At 44.0% G+C, this 20,379-nt stretch overlaps 1 protein-coding gene across 4 annotated transcripts in view; it reads right to left on the bottom strand.

Moving 5' to 3' along the window:
• Positions 1–787: 787 nt before the first annotated feature.
• Positions 788–20,379, bottom strand: part of CMYA5 (cardiomyopathy associated 5) — a 53,155-nt gene continuing 33,563 nt past the window's right edge. For all 4 annotated transcript variants that reach the window (XR_014503020.1, XR_014503021.1, XM_083403554.1 and 1 more), the window contains 6 exons: positions 19,054–19,200; positions 17,708–17,855; positions 7,465–7,598; positions 7,161–7,260; positions 6,149–6,322; positions 788–2,213 (listed from right to left, as the gene is read on the bottom strand). Coding sequence is in view for 2 of the 4 variants with exons in the window: in XM_083403554.1 (XP_083259680.1) it covers positions 1,961–2,213; positions 6,149–6,322; positions 7,161–7,260; positions 7,465–7,598; positions 17,708–17,855; positions 19,054–19,200 (956 nt within the window). In the remaining 2 variants the exon portion in view is untranslated. The remainder of the gene's footprint in view (positions 2,214–6,148; positions 6,323–7,160; positions 7,261–7,464; positions 7,599–17,707; positions 17,856–19,053; positions 19,201–20,379) is intronic.

Genomic DNA, 20,379 nt, shown 5'->3' with positions numbered 1-20,379 from the left:
TTTTACATTTCCTTTTAAAGGAGCCTGTCATTTAAGATTTTGCCTTGGGTCAAAATCTTAAAGGTAAAGAAATGCTTTCATTTACAAGAATGCCCTATGATGTTCCAGAACATAATAACTAATAACGTTCTAATAACGTTAAACAGGTCAGTGTAGATCCAGCCCAGGTGCCACATTGCAAATTCATCATTATAAAAAAACAAAAACAGAAATTGGGTAGGGCAGTGGCTGGAAAGAGGGAAAACATGAAGTCTCTCCTTTTTTAATGATGTATTGGGATTTCTGTGAGAACAACCCAAATAGGCATGCTCAACAGGAATAAATGGTGACACATCATCATATGCTTGTGGAACGTGCTTTCTCCTTCTGTGATTGTGAGCACCAGATAACAGGTATGAAAAGCTTGGTGAAGCCCTGTATGTTTCCCTACATTTTAGTGTTCTTCCATTTGACAGCTTAATATTAAAAATGGGTATCACAAATGGGTTTTTGTTGTGTCTTTTTTTTTACTTAACATATTAACCCAGATAGGGTAAATCCAGACTAAATGGGGGTAGGGGGAATAAGGGCTGGCATTCTGATGCCAACAACACTGTGTGGGTGCTGGGAAAATCTGCATACATGTGAAGTACTGATACTACAATAAACACTCATCACCATCAAGAAGAGCAATTTCAGAAAGCTGTCACATTATTGTTCACACATCAGAAACATTTCCCCCTTCTTTTTAAATCACTGAATGGTATATTGTTTTTCTGGGCAAAGACATTGGAAATAAAACCTGTTAGTTTTTAATTTTTTAATTGCACGTAATACCATTAAAACAGTATTAGAATAGTTTTCATATGAACAAACTGTCCTGATCCAGTTAGGCCCCAAATGTTAGGACAACACAGTAAGAATCCAGCATTTTATGCTCATACATCCTAGCAGATTGGGAACTCTATATGTTTATATGTGCCACACTTGAGGTGCCAGGCTCTGCCTGTCAGTCAAAAATAAAAATAAAATGAGTGTAACTGAAATCAAGATGGGCAATGTTATTAATATCAATAGGAGTGCTAACCTGGTCAGAGATTATATGGGGTGTAGGGACTGAAAGCAGTCCCCTCTCCCCAAATCCTAGCAGCCCCACCCATCTTGACTAGAGGTAGGCCTGTGTGGGTCAGTCCTCGACTAGCTGGATTGCAGACAATGAGCGCACTCCTCCCAATAATTTTTTCTTGCTGGGCCCTGTGAAAATGCATTGGAATCAATTCATTTCAAAAGGGACCAATGGAGAAGTTCCTGGCACCCACCCGCAGTGAGTGTAGCACAAACATTTTGGCAGTCCTTCAGTATGCATCACAGAAAGTAGTAAGTAAAGAGATAACTTGTGTGTCTTTGTGCTATGTAGGATCACAGAACCTAATACTGAGTCAAACTTCCGGTCAGTCTAGCTCCGTCGTGTTAGCAGCTGCTCTTCAGGGCACCAGAGAGCAGTCTCTCCTAGTCCTACTCAGAGATGATGGGGATCAAATCTGCAAAGCAGATGCTCTAACACTGAGCTATGGCTGTGTGTGTGTGTGTGTGTGTGTGTGTGCACGCGCGCGCACGTGTGCCTTATGTGAATGATTCCAGTGAATAAAAACAAATTGGGAAGAGAGTTAACCACCACCCAGGGACTTCGCATGTGGGTGAGTTATGTGGGCTCTGTGAATAACCTTACACTTCTGTTCCTAAGAGGAGCTTCCTTGATTTGCTTTTGAAACTTCCCCCAAGTATAAAAAATACTTTACGAAGTAGTGTTGGCAAGGGGGGATGTATGATGGAAGTCCTGTTGAAGCCATTGAGTTCACAGAGCATTTCTCTGTTCTTAAACATTAACTTATCTTAGAAGAAGGAAACAAGGCCACCCCAAGCACATTCTATCCGCTTTTTGTGTGTGTGTGTGCCTTGCACGTAGTTCGAAAGAAAATGTTTAGCTTTGCTTGACAAATTCTGGAAGCTCCATGCCCGTATGCAGGTGAAGGACTCCTGGCTCCTCCAACACAAAGGCAGGGTGAGCAGCATCGGTGAATTTCTGCCGGATGGCAAACAGGAGCTGCCCTCTTTCCGCGTTGAAAAATAAGAGTCTTCCAGCATTATAATCCAGCAGAATGCCAATGCGGGGGGGCTGTTCTGTCACAATGACATCACTCATTTCACCACGATGGAGGACCTTATATAGGAAACTGCAGAAGAGTGCAAGATTAGGTCAACAAGAATTCACTGCACAGCCTATTGCAATATTTCTTTCTATCTGCCAGATATTAGCAAATGGAAACCCTTAGCAGCTAAAGCTTTAATGCATTTTCACGCATTGAAATGCTCCCCTTTGGTGCAGATCAGTGCTGCGGTAAAAATAAGGGAGTACTATCTGGTTCTGATTATGTAATATATGCAACAATGTGTAGCAGGTTGCAATGATTTTGGAAGCGTTATGATTCGATGAAGGAACGATGGAGTCTGGAGCCGGATGAACGGTGTAGTCAGAATTGCCAAACCTTGGGAGGATTTCAGCATAGCAGTAATCATTGCTCCACGTCTGCTTGCCTGATGGAACCATCTGCCCTCTGCCTTGTGCTGCAGTTTCCAAGCTGGCTGTTAGGCAGTTGAGAAGCGCTGTGACACACAGCTCACGGCCAACTGCTTGGCCCTCCCAGAATAACTCAGTTGGTAGAGCACAAGACTCTTAATCTCAGGGACATGGGTTCGAGCTCCACGTTGGGCAAAAAGATTCCTGCATTGCAGGGGGTTGGACTAGAGGGGCCTCGTGGTCCCTTCCAACTTTACACATCTATGATTCCCCTGAATGCTGCACAAATGGACTTTGATGGATAGGTGAGACAGCCCACCTGTCAATCATCTGGTATCATAATGACGCCAGGTGCTTGGCAGGTGGGTTGTCCGCAATGAAAGTTGGCCTGCTTGGGTAGGGACAGGTAAGGATTTGGCATGATGGGCCAAAAAGGGTCCCCATCCACTGTGCCTAAGGTGGCGGGTTAACTTAGGAGGTGTAGGCCGGGCTGCATGGCTCACACAGATCTGTTTGAGAACAGACAGGAATGGCCAGATGGCTGAGGAGGAACAACTAGCAGGCTGCCACCACTGCTGCTCAACAGCTGCAATCGCCTCGCTCTCTTTAATGGTAGTGCCAGCCCACGCAATTTATCTGGATCCAAGTTTTTTTCTCAATGCATGCCTATGAGTAGCACTCACACACACAGTTGATTTCTATGAGGATGGAGTGATGGGGTGTCGAAGAGGGCAATTTACCCAGATCCAGCTTATACCAATGCATTTCAATGGCTATTTGAAGGACTTTTTTATTCTATTTACCCCAGTTGTTCCTTTGGAGACAGTTCCTTAAAACGGCCATATGAGCAAGCAATCCATCACTCTTGTTTTAATGCATTCTAATGGTCCTTTGGCCAATTCAGCATATTTGTATATTCATTTGGAAGGAAGCAATGCATTCCAAGGGTCATTTTCTGTCATTTGTTTTAGCGTGTTGTTCTCCCCCCTCCCCAATATAGAGCCACCTGCTGTGCCAAGCTTGATGGAAAAAGCTACGGTGGCTTTTACTAGCAGTATCTGTTCAAAGCCAGCAGATATTTTTGCATTTCAAGGTGAATATCAAAAGCAACAGAAGCTTCTGACAATGTCTCTTAACTATGGATCCTCTTTGGTACTGATGGAATTGCATTTGGCTCTGTGGCCTTTTATTGCAGACAAGCATTCCACATTCCCATGTTTCAGAGCAAAGCAGCAAGGGTGGCCTTACCTTTTAACCCTGAACAGTCGCTTTTGCTTCGTTTAGTAAAGTGAATGTTTCACACTGCAGAGAAAACTGCTTTTCCTTTGGCATCCTCCAAAGGACACCCATTGTAAACGTTTTGCTATAATACGCACATCTATTTCAATTAACAAAGAGTCCTGTGGCACCTTAAAGACTTAACAACTTTTATTGCAGTCGAAGGGTCCACGCCTCTCCATGAAAGCTTATGTCATAATAAAATTTATTAGTCTTTAGGGTGCCACAAAACCCTCTGTTGATTTTGCAGCAGCAGACTAACATGACTGCAACCCTGGAATTTATTTCAATGTAATTGATTGAAAGTCAAGTGATTAATCAAATGACAGACCTAGGAGACGCCAAACACAAGGATTAGGTCATTCTGGATGGATGGACTATTCCGGGTTTCACTTCCCTAATAAATACCCAGGTCACTCCTAAGCCACAGTCCCTCCCCCACCCAAAACATTAAAGTAATAACTTTGTGTAATCATTCATTCATTTCCAGGTGGTTAGCTTAAAGAATGGCTTGTTGGAAACAAGCCAATGTCATAGCCCATGGTTTGACGTTGGTTTGTTTCAGCAGGCGATAGTTAAAGATCAACCACAGTTTGTCAGGTTTGGACAAGATGCAGTTTGTGAAAGCATCTCAACCTCTCTTTACAGCCATACCGAGGCAGGAATGGGAAGGGAGAAGTGCAGGAATCCAAAGGCTGCCTCAGCTCATTCCCATCATGATAAGCCATGTTTTAGCACGAGGTCCAGTTACCACCATTGTGCATAGGAAGCCTACATACATTTGGGTAAAAACACATAGGCTCCTGTAGAAACCACACCTTGAATGGACAGAGATTAGGAGTGGGTCTAGACGATGCAATTCCAGTCCCCTCTGGGTCAATCCCATCTGCACACACAGTTCTCCACAGAAGTAAATGACCACACCGGACAAATAATTCTGACCTGTTGCACAGAGCTGTTCCTGAGATAATTTATGTGATGCAAATGAAACACTTCAAATGTGTTACATACTATAAAATATTTCAGGAAGCGGGCACCTTGAAATGCAACATTACAAGCATTAAATATAACCTGCCATTGATGGTTATGGCTGTAATACTAAAACTCCTGATCAGATTATGGAAAGTGGGAGCCTAAGAAGCACCCACGGTGTAACCTTATCTGCCAGTGTAGAGGACAGGGAGTATATCATCAGAGCACTATTCTCAGTCACCAATCATCCAGACTTTCAGAGTCCTGGATTCTCTCCAAAAAAACATCCCTCTCCTTCGCCCTGTCACCTGCTAAATCATCAAGATGACCTCGGGTGAAGCAGCTATGGTAGAAATGTCTCACATACACAGGAAAATCAGACCAGGGAACAGACGGGTCGATCTTGTGGTTGGAGTATTCATTACAGCTACAAATTCCAGAGGCTCAAATTTCTGCTCCTATTTCGGTTGATGAAAGTTGTGCCATCCAGAAAAAACAGGAACAAAATATTGAGATGGGATTTCTTTGAGACACTATAATCCTAAGCGTTCAGACTCAGTACCCCAGCTGCAAATGGGCCTTTTTCACAGGGTTGTTGTAATCATGGCAAGGGAAACTGGGCGCCAATAGATGTTTCCCTCCTGCAGCTGATAGCAGCTTATTACAGAGCACGGATAAAGGGCTAACATTCCTCCCAATTCATTGTGAACCTCATCTTGCTGCCCACAGCTGTTGCTTAGGATTGGAGCATTAAAACAGGACGAGTAGTTGCAGAGCATGGTGATAAGCCAATGTGCAACTCAGCATCCATATTCCATGCCACCAGTGTAACATCTGGGGGAAGCATTTGCACATCTCTCCTGCACTGAGACGTATTGAGCTGTCCCTGCATCTGGAGCCTGTTCATCTCAACATACAAGAAGATGTCCAAAGATGTCTTCCTTTGGACATCACTTGTGCTTACGTTTCTTGCCACTTTCCATAACATCCAAGCTGTCCTCCAAGGCAGCACGTCACTATTTATTTATTATCACTCCTTCTAATGCTCAACTCTGGTGGCACCAAGCCGATCATTTTGTAGGCCAAGCAGCACTACCCACAAACAAAATTTCCAGTGAATCTGGGGGAACCTTGAGGGATGCAGAAGTACAACACTTAATAATAAATGACGCCCCTGTAAGTGTTGTATACCTTTTAAAAGTTGCCAAGTATCTTCTAGTGGCTTACAAATAGAAAATCAACACACACCCATGCACCCATAGGGGAAGGGAGGAGAAGGAATAGACTGGAAAGGACATGTAATTTCACAGCTTTTTTAAAAAATAAGATGTTCATCATTACCTTGTCTTGCTAGGACAATGCAAGCACCAGGAAGCATTGTTCTGACCCAGGATGCTGTCTTGTGGCATAGTAGAATAGCAGATCCCAACCTTGTAAGCTGAACAGTCACTCACAGTTGTTTCCCAGTAGTGCCATCCTCGAGCAGACAGGAGCTCACCCAGTACTGGGGAGATGCTGCACAGAGAGATAACAGAAACAAATGCAGCATTATATTGGCCAAAGTCAAAGAATGGTTTGAGCCTTCGAACACCAGAAAGGTCCAATGTCTTCACCATGGGTAGGCAACCCAAGGCCCGGGAGCCTGATCTGCCCAATCGCCTTCTAAACCTGGCCCATGGACAGTCTGGGAATCGCCATGTTTTTACATGCGTAAAATGTGTGCTTTTATTTAAAATGCATCTCTGAGTTATTTGTGGGGCATAGGACTTTGTTCGTTTTTTTCTCCAAAATATAGTCCAGCCCCCCACAAGGTCTGAGGGACAGTGGACCGGCCCCCTGCTGAAAAAGTTTGCTGATTCTTGGTCTTCATCTTTAACAGTGAGATTTCACCTGCCTCAAAAGAAGAAACAAGCCTGTGTTGCATTTTTTTATGTATACATATTGAAATTTGTCCATTGTTAAATATTCAGGATAGGAATGTTTGTTTGGCTTTGTTTTTAATCCAACAAGTTCAGTAACGAGAGAGAGAAAGAGAGAGAGACAGAGAGAGAGATGTGCCCAGTATACATTTTTACAAAGCAATTTTGCGTAATATAATGCATTTTGTATGCTATTTTCACCAATTTGCACATTCTTTCACCCTAGTACACACATTTTTGTACACACTCCTTTGTTCTGAACTGAATTAAGAATTGAATTGGTTGTGTTTTGGTTTGGAAATTGCTAATTTAGTGATTTCATGCTTCGAGGCAAACTGAAATGAATTCCTCTCATCCCTAACCTACATAGATCTTCACATCCTGTTGACAATAATGCTCAATAGTAAGGAGGAGTAAATATGAGTAGTACTTACCCAATGGCTTCAGTTTCCTCAGGAAGGCATATCATGGTTCCACTTGGTGACACTTGCAAAGCAGGGGCAGCTGTTTCTTGCATTAGGTGAAATCTAGTTCCTGATGTGATTCATAGGAAAGAAATAAAACACCACTTCAGGGATTATTATTACATTGTGCATTTGTAGTGAATCACAAAATCTTAAGGCCTACAGTAATCACTGTCATTGAAACAATGTACAACAGAATTTACTAGAAGGCATTTGCATTTCCTTCTGAGACAGAAAGGAATCCTTTCCCACAAGTTAGAAAGTGTTTATCTACCTCTGGTTGAGATGAGAGCAGCTTCACTCTGTTCACTTGTCCCAAAGATGTTAATTGCTCTCACGTAAAAGAAATAATTTACATTGGATTCTAGGTGAACTTTCATTTCAGGTTGTTTAATTCCAGCCAGGGATCTGAAATATATAATAAACATATAGTGAATTCTGTGGAAGAAAATCCATAACTGTTTGCCCTCTCAAAAATCACTCCTGCCCTCAAGCTGCTTTTCTCTCAGCAGGGGAAAAGATAAAGGGACCTTTATTTTTCTCCTTAAAGAGGGGAGGAAGACAACTTGGGATTTTTAAAATATATATACACACACAAACACATTTTATCAGTATTGATACAAAACAGTTCCAACTTAGACAAAAACTCTAAGAAGAAACAAGGTAAACAGCATTTTCTCACAGAAACCATTGCCCAAAGTGCAATTAAAAATATATATATATATGGTGGGGGTGAGTAACAGGACCTGGCCTCCTGCAGTTCACCAACAGTGGGGCCACTCACCTGTCAATCACCAGGTGTCACTGCGATGCCCATGGAACCACAAGGTTCCTGACTGCTAGGTTATAGCTGCCTTTGGAAAGACAGTCCTTTCAAAAAGATGAGCATGATCACAGGGAAGGAACTTTGGAGACTCTCCCTGGAAGAGATTGTCAGAAGCCATGTTTCCAAGAAGAGATCTCAATGAACCCCCCACCCCTTGCCAACCTACTTTGGTGCATCAGCTTTTCAGAAAAGGCTACACGACAAAAGCCCCCAAAATCAGGTCCAAACTGAGAAGACTATGAACTGGAAACAAAAGAAAAACGACGACAGCAATCCTAATGAGTGGCCGGGGATGCAGACCAGCAGATTCACTGCCGTATCCAAAGCCTGTCAGGGCACAAGGGGGTGTTTGTGAGGAGTTGCGTTCTTTTTTTGCTGCACCAGCTCAAAAGACCAACACTACACAATAACACTTCTATTGGACAAGAGACATACAACAGAGAGCTGAAGGCAGTGTGAAACTGGGATTGTTTTGATATCCCTTAAGCTTATGATAAACAAATTTTGCACCAAAACCTGAAAACCCTACTTGATTGAAGATAATAGTGAGATAAAATATATCCATGCCCACATCACAATTAACAGAGCTTCTACTTATAACAGCTTCAATGCTCTTAAACAGGTTGTCAGACTGTAATGCTAGAAGCTGTTTTTTCACCAGCTTCCACCAGATAGCACCAGAAGCTGAAGAATAAAGGACATATCTTCTCATGGTCGATTTCTTTTTTTAAGCATTATTCTTTGCTCATAAGTATAGTCAATGTCTTTTTACTTCATATATATTCTTTATGCTGAGCAAACAGCAGTCACTGTCAACACAGTTCTACATCAGAGACCTTGAGAGGACTGGTCGCTACATCTCATTTATTTATACAATGCCCTTTTGCCATTAAAAAAACCTGAAGGGTTGAAATACATTCCAACTTCAAAGAGAGCTGTTTTCAGCTAGAGTGGATTTCAAAGACTTTCATATTCTACTTTTATGCCAAGCCACAGAGACCCCAACCCCGGCGCACCCAACTGGGTGCCGTGTTTGGGGGTTGGCTGGGCTAAGTAGATGGAGAGCGGACCTGAGGGAAGCCTGCCTCCCTCAGGTCCACTCGCCATGCCCCCCCCCCCACGGCTGCCGTGGATTGGCCCATTTGAATGGACGAGTTTTGGCAGGAACCTGTGAGACTTCGCAGCAGCCGAGGGGGACAGGGAGACAGGCAAAGATGGTGCAGCATGCCCAAGGGGAGAGGAGGTGCCGCAACCACTGCTCTCCAGGAAAGCTGGTGAGCGGCCATTTTAATCTGACCCTATTTTTAGGCTCCTTCACTCTTATCCCAGAATAATACAATAAATACAAAATCAAATATAACTCAGCTTCATGAAAACGAGTAGCCTGTCAAAGGGGAATGTGACTGCACAGCCTCAATTCAACAAGGCACATGTGTAATTTCAATCAGGTGAACATTTGTGCTCCTGGTTAGCATCAGTGACAGAGGTCACCTGTCCAGTTGATGTGTTGCAGTTGGGAAGGGGGATGTCAGTGGCAGGGTCTGCTCTGAATACCCATATTCAGTGAACAAAACCTAAATCAGGGATGGGAAACCTGAGACTTTTGAGATGTTGCTGGTCTGGAAACAAAGCCTTATGAAGAATGGTTGAAGGAGCTGGGTATGTTGAGCCTGGAAAAGAAGAGACTGAGAGGAGATATGATAGCCATCTTCAAATATTTCAAGGGCCTTCACATGGAAGAGAGAACAAGCTTGTTTTCTCCTGCTCTGAAGGGTAGGACTCGAACCAATGGCTTCAAGTTACAGTGGTACCTCGGGTTAAGAACTTAATTCATTCTTGAGGTTGATTCTTAACCTGAAACTGTTCTTAACCTGAGGTACCACTTTAGTTAATGGGGCCTCCCACAGCCGCAGCCACCACCGCCGCACGATTTCTGTTCTCATCCTGAAGCAAAGTTCTTAACCCAAGGTACTATTTCTGGGTTAGCGGAGTCTGTAACCTGAAGCATATGTAACCTGAAGCGTCTGTAACCCAAGGTACCACTGTACAAGAAAGAAGATTCCGACTAAACAACAGGAAAAAACTTTCTGACAGTAAATGATGTTCAATTGTGGAATGGTCTCCCTTGAAAGGTTGTGGACTCTCCTTCCTTGGGGGTTTTTAAGCAGAGGTTGGATGGCCATCTGTCATGGATGCTTTAGCTGAGATTCCTGCATTGCAGGGGTTGGACTAGATGACCCTTGGGGTCTCTTCCAACTCTAAGATTCTATGACTCTAACTCCCATCAGCCCCAGTCACCATGGCCAATAGTCAGGCAAAAGCAGGGATCTAAGTGGTAGCAAAGACCACTGATATTATTCACACGTTCAGCAAAGTGGGTACTCCCCACCCCCCATAGGTTGCCTGTGTCAAGTGTGCTGATTTCATGGCAAACTAGAGAATATTCAGTGCAGCCTTAATGAAGACTAGAACAGTATATGCGCAGGGCCTTGGCACTCGGATACCAGTGCCCTCCTACATATCATCCACACATCCACAATATTTTCACATAACAAATGCTAGCTGTTCCACATTTTCGAGGAAGTGCCAGCATATGCAGTAAGCGCAGGAAAACAAACGCACACTCACTGCAAACAGAGATAAGCAGTCGAATGCAGTCAACCCTCCCATATGGGAACAACTCGTAACAGAACTGCACAGGCAGAATGCTACATGGCAAGGTATGTCCAATGTGGGTCACCTTGGGAGTTTATTTACTTAATGAAAGATAGGCAGGGTATAAAAAGTTTTAAAGAAATAACAATTTGAGTGAAATGACTCCTACACCATATATTTAAGTCTCTAGGGTACCACTTTGAACAGTCATAGCTCCCTTCCCCAAGCATTATGTGGTGTAAACCACCAAGCCTTGGGCTTGCCGATCAGAAGGTTGGCGGTTCGAATCTCTGCGATGGGGTGAACTCCTGTTGCTCGGTCCCTGCTCCTGCCAACCTAGCAGTTCAAAAGCACGTCAAAGTGCAGGTAGATAAATAGGTGCCGCTCCGGCGGGAAGGTAAACGGCATTTCCGTGTGCTGCTCTGGTTCGCCAGAAGTGGCTTAGTCATGCTGGCCACATGACCCGGAAAAACTGTCTGCAGACAAACGTCGGCTCCCTCAGGCAGTAAAGCGAGATGAGCGCCACAACCCCAGAGCCGTTCGTGACTGGACTTAACTGTCAGGGGTCCTTTACCTTTTTAAAACAACTCTCAGCACCCTTGGCAAGCTATAGTTCCCAGGATTATTACAGTTCAAGGGCACCTTCCAGCCAGGTAAATGAACTAGAAGGGGATGTGGAGCAGGAACACATTGTGGAAGATGTGGAGCACATTGAGGAATGTGGCCTGGAGCTGAGGTATAGCCCAAGGAGCCAGACAAAGAGGGATAGAGGGGTACATTTGGCCTCCGGACCTGAGGTACTCTGCCCTAGAGCTAGTGTAACTAAAATGACAGCAAGGGAAGAGCATAGATAATGTATTGCTAAGATATTGATCACAGCAAAGGGGGGAATGGTTCGTTCATTTCTTAGTCTCCAGATCAGCTTTGGGGTTTAATATAATGTAAACTATCAAACTAATGTGAACAATAGGTTTATCCACCTTACCTTTCCTCTGCTCTTTCCAGGCATGGTTCATGCTCTGTGTGAGAGTGCCTGACCTTTGTTTGCTTTCCACATGAAAACCCACCTGGAGCTCACCTGGAGCAAATAGCAATCTGCAGAGAACCCAAATTGACATTTGCTCCAATTGAGCTTTAAAGAGCAGTTTTTCATAGAGAAAGCGCAGGGCCAAAAACCTCCCCTATACTTAGACCCAGAGCTTTTAAGCACAGATCTGTGCCTAGAAACAGCAAGGCAAAAGGGAAGTGCGGATAAGCTCTATGTCACTCCTATCACAGAAGAAGGTGGTGGTGAGGTAATCAGTCTTTTAAAATACGCTGAGCACTACAGATGGTCTATATAGCAGAGTCTATATACTACAGCTACGCACTTTAAGTACCACTGAAAATAGAATTGCTCCATTGTACTAGCAGAGCGTGACAGATCCTGGCAGTCTTTCAAGATTACGCGGTTGCTATGAGAGCTTTTGACAGAATGCAGAGGACATAAGAAAAAAAGGGACAAAATACATTACTTTTTAAAGGTACCATTACTCTTCCTCTAAGACAGGAAGATCCTAAGCACATTCTACAATTTTTGGATTCTTCCCCGCCCCGCCCTGCCCCCCCCCCCTTGCAAAAAAGTTATGGGAATCAAACTCTATTGCTTTTGGCTACAATCTATGACTAACTGTGCTTCTCCTCTTCCCCTCTAATGTACAATGTTATATTTTACTACACATAAAAAATGGTGAACTGTTATGCACGTCAGTGCTTTATCAGTAGGATCATTGTAAGCAATGCAACTGAATTATCTGGGAATTAGTGCAGCAGGAATTCTTTTACAGCGTCTCCTACAGGCAGGGAGGATGAAGGTGGACTTCACAGCTGGCAATGGCTGCTTTGTCAGGTTCAGTGTTGGTTCTGTACAAATTCTAATCAACACTTGCTTCTCCTCCCTCTGACTTATAATGAACCAAAGGTAAAGGGACCCCTGACAGTTAAGTCCAGTCGCGGACAGCTCTGGGGTTGCAGCGCTCATCTCGCTTTACAGGCATTTGTCCGCAGACAGTTTTTCCAGGTCATGTGGCCAGCATGAATAAGCTGCTTCTGGTGCAATGGAACACCGAAATCAGAGCAGCGCATGGAAGAGCTTTTTACCTTCCCGCCAGAGCGGTACCTATTTATCTACTTGTACTTTTTGGCATGCTTTTGAACTGCTAGGTTGGCAGGAGCTGGGACCGAGCAACGGGAGCTCACCCCGTCGTGGGGATTTGAACCGCTGACCTGATCGGCAAGCCCAAGAGGCTCAGTGGTTTAGACCACAGCGCCACCCGCGTCCCTTATAATAACAATATAATAAAAATTTCTTATTTATATCCCGCCCATCTGGCTGGGTTTCCCCAGCCACTCTGGGCGGCTTCCAACAAAACACTAAAATACAATAACCTATTAAACATTAAAAGCTTCCCTAAACAGGGCTGCCTTCAGATGTCTTCTAAAATTTTGGTAGTTATTTTTCTCTTTGACATCTGGTGGGAGGGTGTTCCACAGGGCGGGTGCCACTACCGAGAAGGCCCTCTGCCTGGTTCCCTGTAACTTGGCTTCTCGCAGCGAGGGAACCGCCAGAACTAACTTGCTTCAACTTCTGTTCAGGAGAAATGATTGGAAATTTGACCAGTTATAGAAAACTCCACATTCTGCTAACCGTGGGTGTAATCCTTTGCACATGCAGTAGGAAGTAAATTCCATTGGATTTAATGGGTCTTACTTCCAAGTAAATATGCTACATGTCCACATTGCTCCTTACACTACAGCTAACAGATAAGCCATTTACCAAATGAAGGAATGAAGAGAAGCAGGTTGAATGGCGGCTAACGGATTGAAGTTGAATCCTGACAGAAGTACTGTTTCTGGGAGAAAGAGGGCCGGCAGGTGTGGGGGACTCCCTGGTCCTGAATGGAGTGGCTGTGCCCCTAAAGAACCAGATGTGCAGCCTGGGAGTCATTTTGGACTCACAGCTGTCCATGGAGGCACAGGTTAATTCTGTGTCTACCAGTTCCATCAGGTATGCTGGCTGAGACCCTACCTACCTGCACACTGTCTTGCTGGAGTGGTACATACCCTGGTTAACTCCTTCTTGAGCTATTGAAATATGCCCTATGTGGGGCTCCCTTTGAAGGTGACTCGGAAACTACAACTAATCCAGAATGCGGCAGGTAGACTGGTAACTGGGAGAAGCCACTGAGACCATATCACACCAGTCCTGAAAGACCCCAAGTCCATTTCCGAGCCCAAATCAAAGTGTTGGTGCTGACATTTAAAACCCTAAATGGCCTCAGCCCTGTACACCTGAAGGAGAGTCTCCACACCCATAAATATGTATACAGATATATATTTATAAAAGTAATAATGCAGTAACAGTAATTAATTATAAATATTTATGTTTCCATTAGGGGGTTGTTATTAGGGGAAACCCTCTGGTATGATATTACTTCTAACTTGTAAAGCCATAATGTTGGTGCACTGTAGGAGAAAGTTAAGCTGGAATATAAATGGCATTTTATTTCTATTAAAAATAAATAAAAATAAAACAAAATTTACTTCCCATCAAGAGACTTTACTGCTATATTCTCCCAACTGCATTTATCCAACTGCTTGCTGAATCAATGACCCTCATTTGCGGCTTCCTTTGATGATTCTAGGAAATTTGCTTTATTGCTGATTCAATTCCCCTCTTTCTGTATGAAAGACACAAGGAATTATGCCTTCCATAATTTGTTTTCTTTTATTTAAGGGAAATAAAGAGAAACCAGCCACAAAAATAGCTCTCCTTAGCTTCCCCTCTAGCTAAGCATCCTTTATCATGGACCTCAAGTGAAGCTAGAGAGCCAGGCTGCTAGGATTTATCCCATTTTCTTTGCTGCTGTTTGCAGCAGGATAGAAACATCAGTCAGAGAAAAAGCAAGGATTTGATGTTTACTATAGACTGGGGAAGGGACGAGGGTGGCACTGTGGGTTAAACCACAGAGCCTAGGACTCGCTGATCAGAAGATTGGCAGTTCGAATCCCCACGACGGGGTAAGCTCCCGTTGCTCGGTCCCTGCTCCTGCCAACCTAGCAGTTCGAAAGCACATCAAAGTGCAAGTAGATAAATAGGTACCGCTCCAGCAGGAAGGTAAAAGGTGTTTCCGTGCGCTGCTCTGGTTCGCCAGAAGCGGCTTAGTCATGCTGGCCACATGACCCGGAAGCTGTACACCAGCTCCCTCGGCCAATAAAGCAAGATGAGCGCCGCAACCCCAGAGTCGTCCGCGACTGGACCTAATAGTCAGGGGTCCCTTTATCCCTTTACCTTTATAGACTGGGGACTCGAACAGGGATGGATGAGTTCTCAACTTCTCTCATTTTTCCAGTCTTAAATTCAATTGTCCAGATTTCTGTATCAGTTTGTGATTTCCCCAAGCCCCCAAAAAGTCATCATGAAAATTCAGCATCATTAAAGTGTGCATTTCTCCTCTTGTACACACTTTTGTATGAACATTTTCCTAATTGACACATTCTTGCAAACCACCATCTGTAATATAATGCATTTTCCCCTAATAAACATATTACTTGATTGCATAACAGCATCAAACAATGCAGAGAAATACAAGCTTCATTTTAGTTTGCATATCATTTTGGGAATACAAAACAAATAGGTTTGCATTAAAATGTGAGACAAACCAAATCTCTCTCTCATCTGTGGACTAGAAATTTGGCAAATGCAAATTTCATCATATAGCTGTTTTTTCCCCAGGAGTGTGAATTTGGCAGGTTTGCATTAAAATGTGAACCAAACCCACCCAATTTCTCCCCACCCTGACATTAAAGCGCTATGTTATGGCAACATTTAGATGAGTCTAGTTTGGGACAGCAAGCTACTTGATACAGAGATTTTAAAAAGAAACGTGATGGAATCTGTTATCAAAGCACCTTCTGTCCATGTGGAGTAGGCCTGGTTTCAGGTTGGACCTTACTCTTCACCCAGGTAACAAATGCTCAGAGCAAGACTGATTTTCAAATCATGTTCCATAACACAAAGCAGTGCTAATGCATCTAAAATTCTACTCAGGTTTCAAGTGCTGCTCTCTTCTTAATTTTGATCACAGGGAGACAAAAGTGTTCCTTCAGCAAGTTTTGCTATTGCAAGCTGTTTTGAACAGACAGCTTTCTGTGTCTCCACAAAGCTGTAATAAACACAGCAGATGTGGCAAGAATGAAGAGCTTGTGAACATCACTTCTGTTCTTCAAAGGCAATCACAAGCACAAATAGACCGTGTGCTTGAGATAAGATGTCACAGTAGCAATTTCAGTGGCTATTTCATGCAACCAGCATGTTTTGTGTACACACCTTCTGTCTGGGAAAATATGGCTTCTTTAGTGTGGCAGGTCTTCAGAGGATCTGGAAGGGAGAGCTTTCCCTCTCAAAGAATTACAGAATTGTAGAGTTGGAAGGGTCATCTAGTCAAATGCCCTGCAACTCAGGAATTTTTTTGGCCAATTTGGGGCTCGAACCCATGACATTAAGGGTCTCATACTCTACCAACTGAGTGTTCCCAGGAGTCAATATCACAGAAAAGTTGCAAAGCTGCTTAAAACTCCCCCCCCCACCCAAATTTAAACAAAATGTGCAACCACTAAATGAATTGCAAAAATAAAATAAAAGAAGCTTTTTTGAATCATAGCAGTGCTCTGTCCCTGCCTTCAACTAATGAATTAATTACCCCAGTCTTTGCTCTGGAGCTCATCCTTCTTTCCCCAGGACCCGACACAGCTCCCGGGATGGAGGCCAGTATGCAAATACACATTGCTCCCTTTAACAACTTGCATTTGCCAGCAAAACAAAATGCAAACAAAAAACAGGAAGAGAAAATGGTTCTCAGGTCCAAATGAACCATTATGCTAAGTAAACGATAGAGGAGGTGGCACAAGCAAAATGGGAGCCGCCTAAGTTATCCTTTTCCAGCTAAGGAATTCACTGATAAGAAGAACATCCTTCTTCCAGGACTGGGCTCCTAAGCTCAGAGCATGGCACAATTCCCCCTCCATCACATGCTCCGTCACCTGGGCATCCCTTCCCAACCTGGTGCCTTCCAGATATTTAGGATTGCAATGCAGCATCAGCACCAGCCAGCTGGGGAAGATCTGGAAGGTGCCAGGTTGGGAGAAAGCTGATCTAGTGCATTATTATTATTTTGCAGGTGGGGGAGACAGCGGAGACATGCTCAGCATGTTTATTTCACTCATAGCCCACAGGTCCACCAAGCAGCTCAGGGAAGCATATAGAAGGGATATCCCATTGTCTCTTTATAACAATCATTCCATCAGGCTGAACAATATCAGTTTAGGGTTGTACACAATGTAGTGGCATATAAAGCAACTGACATTCTTGTTCCACTGGCAAAATGTTTCACACCAGTGGAGCAGAGCTGCACAAGCGGAATCTGTTACGCACCAAGTTTCCATTGGCACAACCATTATGTTGGATTCCTCTGTTGCAGAACATTAAAACTCACCCATTTGCTAGCGTGAGAGCCCTTGACCTAGCAGACTGAGAAGCTGGTATACGTCCACATAGAATCTGAACTGCTGTATCTCTGATACAGCATTATCCACTGAGTGGATAGCAGTTAGGAAGAGTGCTGCAGTTATGCCGGCCTTGCTGTCTTTGCAGATGAACTCAACAGCATGCATAGGATGCAGATAGGTCAGCCCAAGGCCTCGTACATTTAATCCATTTCTGGATGGCTTGGACAGGACCCAAGGAAGCCTTTGGGGCTTAGTCTCTAGTAGTTTTGTTCTTTAGCAGCACAAATTAAAGGTATTTCTGATTTTCCGAGTATAATCTCAGAGATTAGCATCTGGCACAAATGTTAATCTCCATTGCAAAGCTGATCTCTCTTTCTTAGGAAGATCGAGCCGCACAAAATTATTTCCCCTCAAAATAATCCCAATCCTGGAACATTCCTTTGAGCTTCCAATCCAGCCCATCTGCATTTCAGAGCAACAGGGGACTGACCTCAGACCTTCTCCTTCAGGAGAATACTGTCTGCAGTACTCGAGCGTGAAAGATTCTGTTGCTTCTGGGTTACTGGTGCTCCATCGGATGGTGGCAGCGTCCCAACACACACTGCATTCTTCTGCCTTTATTACAGGGGTCGGGGGAGCTGTGAATACAACACCGTGTTAGCTCTGCTACATACGGTAGTGATAGCTGCAGTCGTTATACGCTGGAAGGAATGAGCACATCAGTATTGCTAATATCAAGCTGACACTCCTCATCAATTACTTTAAAGTCTTCTCCCTCTCCCTTCATAGGTTTTCCTTCCTCAAATGGTAATAATACCCACAGTGATAAGATCTAGACAAACATTATTATTATTATTATTAGTAGTAGTAGTAGTAGTAGTAGTAGTATTAGGAGAGGCCCTTTGCCTCATTTGCCTTTTTGGAAGGAGGGGGGAATCACAGCTAGCAATTAAAACAATTGAACTAAAAATACAGCTGAGTGCAATTAGCCTAACTCATGAAGTCTTCAATCCTACACTAGTGGCCTTAACTACCCCTTAGCATAAATGTGTTGCTTGCAGTAACATCAGGAGATTTTCCCCCTCCCTGTAATCCTAGGTATTGGGAGGGAGCTAGTTCCATCAGTACCACAATGTGTGGGAACACATTCCCCTTCCACTATGAGAGGGGGAGATGGGCTTTAAATGTATTAAATTAATTGCTAGCCACCAGGTGTTGAGTAATGTACATGCGGGCAGTACTGCATTTTGTCATGTTTAAAGGTAAAGGGACCCCTGACCATTAGGTCCAGTGGTGGCCGACTCTGGGGTTGTGGTGCTCATCTCGCTTTATTGGCCGAGGGAGCCGGTGTACAGCCGGCCATGTGGCCAGCATGACTAAGCCACTTCTGGTGAACCAGAGCAGTGCATGGAAACGCCGTTTACCTTCCTGCTGGAGCAGTACCTATTAATCTACTTGCACTTTGACATGCTTTTGAATTGCTAGGTTGGCAGGAGCAGGGAACGAGCAACGGGAGCTCACCCCATTGCAGGGATTCAAACCGCCGACCTTCTGATCGGTAAGTCCTAGGCTCTGTGGTTTAACCCACTGCACCACCCGCATCCCTCTTGTCATGTTTAGCTGTATACAAATCATTGTCATCATCATTGGCATGCATGAACCAGCCCAATATGCATCTCATAAAGACATCCATCTATTTGAAACATCTCCAACGGCACACTTGTGCAAAGATCAATACAGGGCACAGAGGCCACATACTCCATGCATTCCATTAGACACCCTCTGTATTAAACACAGAAAAACTACAAACACCAGGGAAATTTGCAAGCTACTTACCCGTTCTAAATGTGGATTTGCCACTGGGAAAGCTACATCCTGAGTAGTTCACAGCCATAACCCACACACTATAAGAGTGACCTGGTTCCAAATCTTCCAAAATGCAGTTGCTCTCCTTCACAGTAACGCGGTATTCTTCTACCAAGCCTAGAGCAAGTAAACGCACACACAGACAGGAAAGAAGTCATGAGAATGTCACGGCAGGTCAACAATAACTCACAAGGTGTCAGTGAAATTAACTCTTTATTCAAAGAAACAAAACAGCACAGGCCTAGTGAGCGCAGCAACTCCTCCTGCTAGATCTTGCCCCAATAAGGCAGTCGCGAGGACTGAAGGTCCTTGCCTTCCCACCGCTCTCTAAGACTCCTCCCTCCAGGTCCTTTCCAAGCAATCTGAGACCACACCACCTTGTTTGTCTCTGCTCTGCCTTCTTCATACCTCTGCAGGTTCTGTAAGGCTAGGGGGGAAGGGGCCAAAACATCCGATTTCCAGGTCGTTCAACAACCAAGGTATGGCTGTAGTATATTTTAGAAACCAGCTCTGCTATTCATAGTATCTAGGTAGGTACAATTCTGTCTAGTTGGTACTATTGTATCTTATTAACATTGTTCCTTAACAGTGTGCACCTTTACACAGAAGCAAGTCCTACATTGTTCAATGGAGCTTATGCTCAGGTAAGTGTGCCTAGGATACAGCCTAAGAGCACTTCGAGGCCAATGATTTTGTCACTTTTATTTTCATTCATTATCACTACTACCCAAGCATTTCCTGTATGTACAGTGGTACCTCGGGTTACATACACTTCAGGTTACAGACTCCGCTAACCCAGAAATAATACCTCGGGTTAAGAAGTTTGCTTCAGGATGAGAACAGAAATCGTGCTCTGGCAGCGTGGCAGCAGCAGGAGGCCCCATTAGCTAAAGTGGTGCTTCAGGTTAAGAACAGTTTCAGGTTAAGAACGGACCTCTGGAACAAATTAAGTACTTAACCCGAGGTACCACTGTATATTCTTCAGCCTTGGCTTCCTACCCAGCCTTAATAAATGCCGAATTTCTACAACTCCACCCATGCATCCACGCATCCAGATTTTGATGCGGGTTGTCAGAAAACTGGACATGAAAGAACGGGAAAACAGCACCTTGAAATGAAGATAGCAAAGTATCCGTTTTAGCTTCAATAGGGATGCCGCACTTATGTAAGAGAAATATATTAAGATTGCCCTCCAATAAGGAAAGAGGAGGAATGAGAGAACGGGCAGGAAGTGGTGCGGTGCAAGACTTGTGAGCAAAACAACAGCAAGTTTAATGCGGTCCAAACATTTGCGCA

Source organism: Podarcis tiliguerta (assembly GCF_965153285.1).
Source record: "Podarcis tiliguerta genome assembly, chromosome: 11".
Taxonomy (NCBI): Eukaryota; Metazoa; Chordata; class Lepidosauria; order Squamata; family Lacertidae; genus Podarcis; species Podarcis tiliguerta.
The sequence above is the reverse complement of the archived record's forward strand: the minus strand, read 5'-3'. Positions and strand labels throughout refer to the sequence as shown.